This window comes from Monopterus albus, unplaced genomic scaffold (assembly GCF_001952655.1).
Source record: "Monopterus albus unplaced genomic scaffold, M_albus_1.0 scaffold41.1, whole genome shotgun sequence".
NCBI classification, from domain to species: domain Eukaryota; kingdom Metazoa; phylum Chordata; class Actinopteri; order Synbranchiformes; family Synbranchidae; genus Monopterus; species Monopterus albus.
Genome location: NW_018127921.1, coordinates 223870 through 226118, shown reverse-complemented (window position 1 = coordinate 226118; position 2249 = coordinate 223870). Strand labels below are relative to the sequence as shown.

Genomic DNA, 2249 nt, shown 5'->3' with positions numbered 1-2249 from the left:
GCTAGGAAAATCCTTAACTTCAAAATGTGATGAGTGACAAACCATTTTTATAAACCTTAATCAGAATCAAAACCATAAAAAGAAAACCATATATCTATGTGTTCAGTGGTAGGTAGTAGCTATCTGTAAAGACAGTAGATGGATTAATGGCCCAAGGGCCCTTTTACCAGGGCTTCTACCCTGTAGTGTTTGCATGAAGTGAAAACATTTTTTTGTTCAAAATGTAATAAAATGACTAAAAGAGACACAAAACAGCAATAAAGAGATGCATGGTGATTAATAAGACACAACATGACTGCAAAGAGATGGAAACATATTGTGGAGACCTACGTCGGCTATTGGGGGGCTCCAAGTATAGGTAGTCTCTCTCCTCCACGCCGGGGGTCATTACAATATACACAGTGATGATAAATGAGCATGGCAACACACAGTATGACTCGGACACACAAAATGACCTCAGATATTAAGAACAAGAAGAAAAAACAAGTAAATTAATGATCAAAGTGACCACAAAGAGACACAAAGCCACAAAAAATGTAAATCAAATACAGAAACACCTCTTTGCTTTTCAACAGCAGCGCAAACTACATCCTCTAAAATTGTCATGTAGTTGAATTATCACCTCTAAAACACAAACTGAACATAATCTACTTCATGAAGGAGGATTTTGTGCACGACTTTTGCACATTAGTTTTAACTTGGTGCAAACAACTCAGTGGAATTAGATACTATTTTTTTACACTTAGTAATAATCTGCCAGCCAGATGCTAATTTAATGTAAATAAAATCTAATAGTTTTAATTGTAAGCTATTGATTGTTAAACAATAATCGTAATGATATTATCATTATGATTTGGCTACTGGAGTTATAGCCGTGTGTTTGCATTTGAGTTGCTCTCAGCATAAAACGTTCTTATAGTGACATCTAGTGTTTAAACCTAAACATGCCTCGGTCCTATATATATACACTGTATATAACATGTGTTATCATATATGTCTGTCTGCAGTATATATTCTACCGTGTCTGTGTTTAGAATTAGCAGGAATTTTATTACAATAATTGAGATTCTTCTTTGATATACTCCGTTGTTAGTTAAGGAAATGAATAAAGTGCTCATTCTCTTTAGGAAAGAAAACGAGATTCATCCACGTTTATAGAAAAGTGATTGAAACGACTTGGACTTTGTACTTCTTGTTTCTTTCCTTGTGGAAATGAAATGCTGCCACTTTAGCTGATGTGTCTTGTGTATTTCTCCCTGTATGGCTGTAACCCCGTGTTGTCTGCAGACTGCAGCTGCCACGTATGAAAGGAGGAGCAAACAGCCCCTCCTTGCACTCCTCTGCTTTTCGGTCAACAGCATGCAGAAAGTTTGCATCAGTCTGCGGTGTCTGAGTTGTGTCAGATAGATGTTAGTAACAAAAACACTGACAGATCCCCGTGTTTCCTAAGATGCTCCAGTTTTTTGTCCTTCATTATACTGACATTTCCTCACTTCAAGTTACTTAAAAAGAGATATTGACTTAATGCTAATTCTGATATGTACATTGCTGAACACTGACAAACCGGTTGAAGGGACCTACATTGTCGCTGCTGTAACAATATGATGCTTCTGCAGGAACCTCACTCTCGTCTTTTTGTATAGATTTGGTGTAAACGTAAAAGATGATGACCAAAGTGAAGCAGCAATCATTCTCTGTCAGCCGGTGTTCTACGTCATTAAACTAGACCCATATACAGAGCCCAAGTTCTTCATGGGACAGCCTACATCCGCATACCTCAACCCGAGGAGCCCCGCCGAGAGACACGACGCGCTCACTGATACGCTGCTGGTCCAGTTGGTAGGTTTGGACTGGAAACGCTCCTCATCCACGACTGCAAAACCAGCAGCATTCGCATCACACACAACCACCTCGGCGAGCTCCTGCTGACAATGACTGCGAAAAACCGGCATAAGAACAGCTCCAGCGAGAAAAGCGCTGCGTCCATCCAGGATGATGTGGCGAAGAAAAGCCAGAAGAGTAACAGTAATGTAGTGAATGGCTCCGGACCCCAGGCGCCACGGTCGAGGAGCTGCCTAGGTCTTTTTGTCACCACACTGTTTTATATTGCATTAATAGGCGGTGCAGTGTTTGCTGGTTTTTATTTACAGCAATTAGTAGAAGAATTCCGACAGATACACGCCAAAGATGAGGAGAGTGCACGGCAAAGCGCAGAACTGGGCAGTAAACTGGAGAGTGTCGTTCAGCAG

The 2249-nt window shown here is 40.5% G+C and overlaps 1 protein-coding gene across 1 annotated transcript in view; it reads left to right on the top strand.

Moving 5' to 3' along the window:
• The first annotated feature begins 1222 nt into the window (after window positions 1-1222).
• Window positions 1223-2249, top strand: part of ckap4 (cytoskeleton associated protein 4) — a 3831-nt gene continuing 2804 nt past the window's right edge. Inside the window, exon 1 of the mRNA XM_020599416.1 lies at window positions 1223-2249. Coding sequence (XP_020455072.1) covers window positions 1932-2249 — 318 coding nt within the window. The 5' untranslated portion in view covers window positions 1223-1931.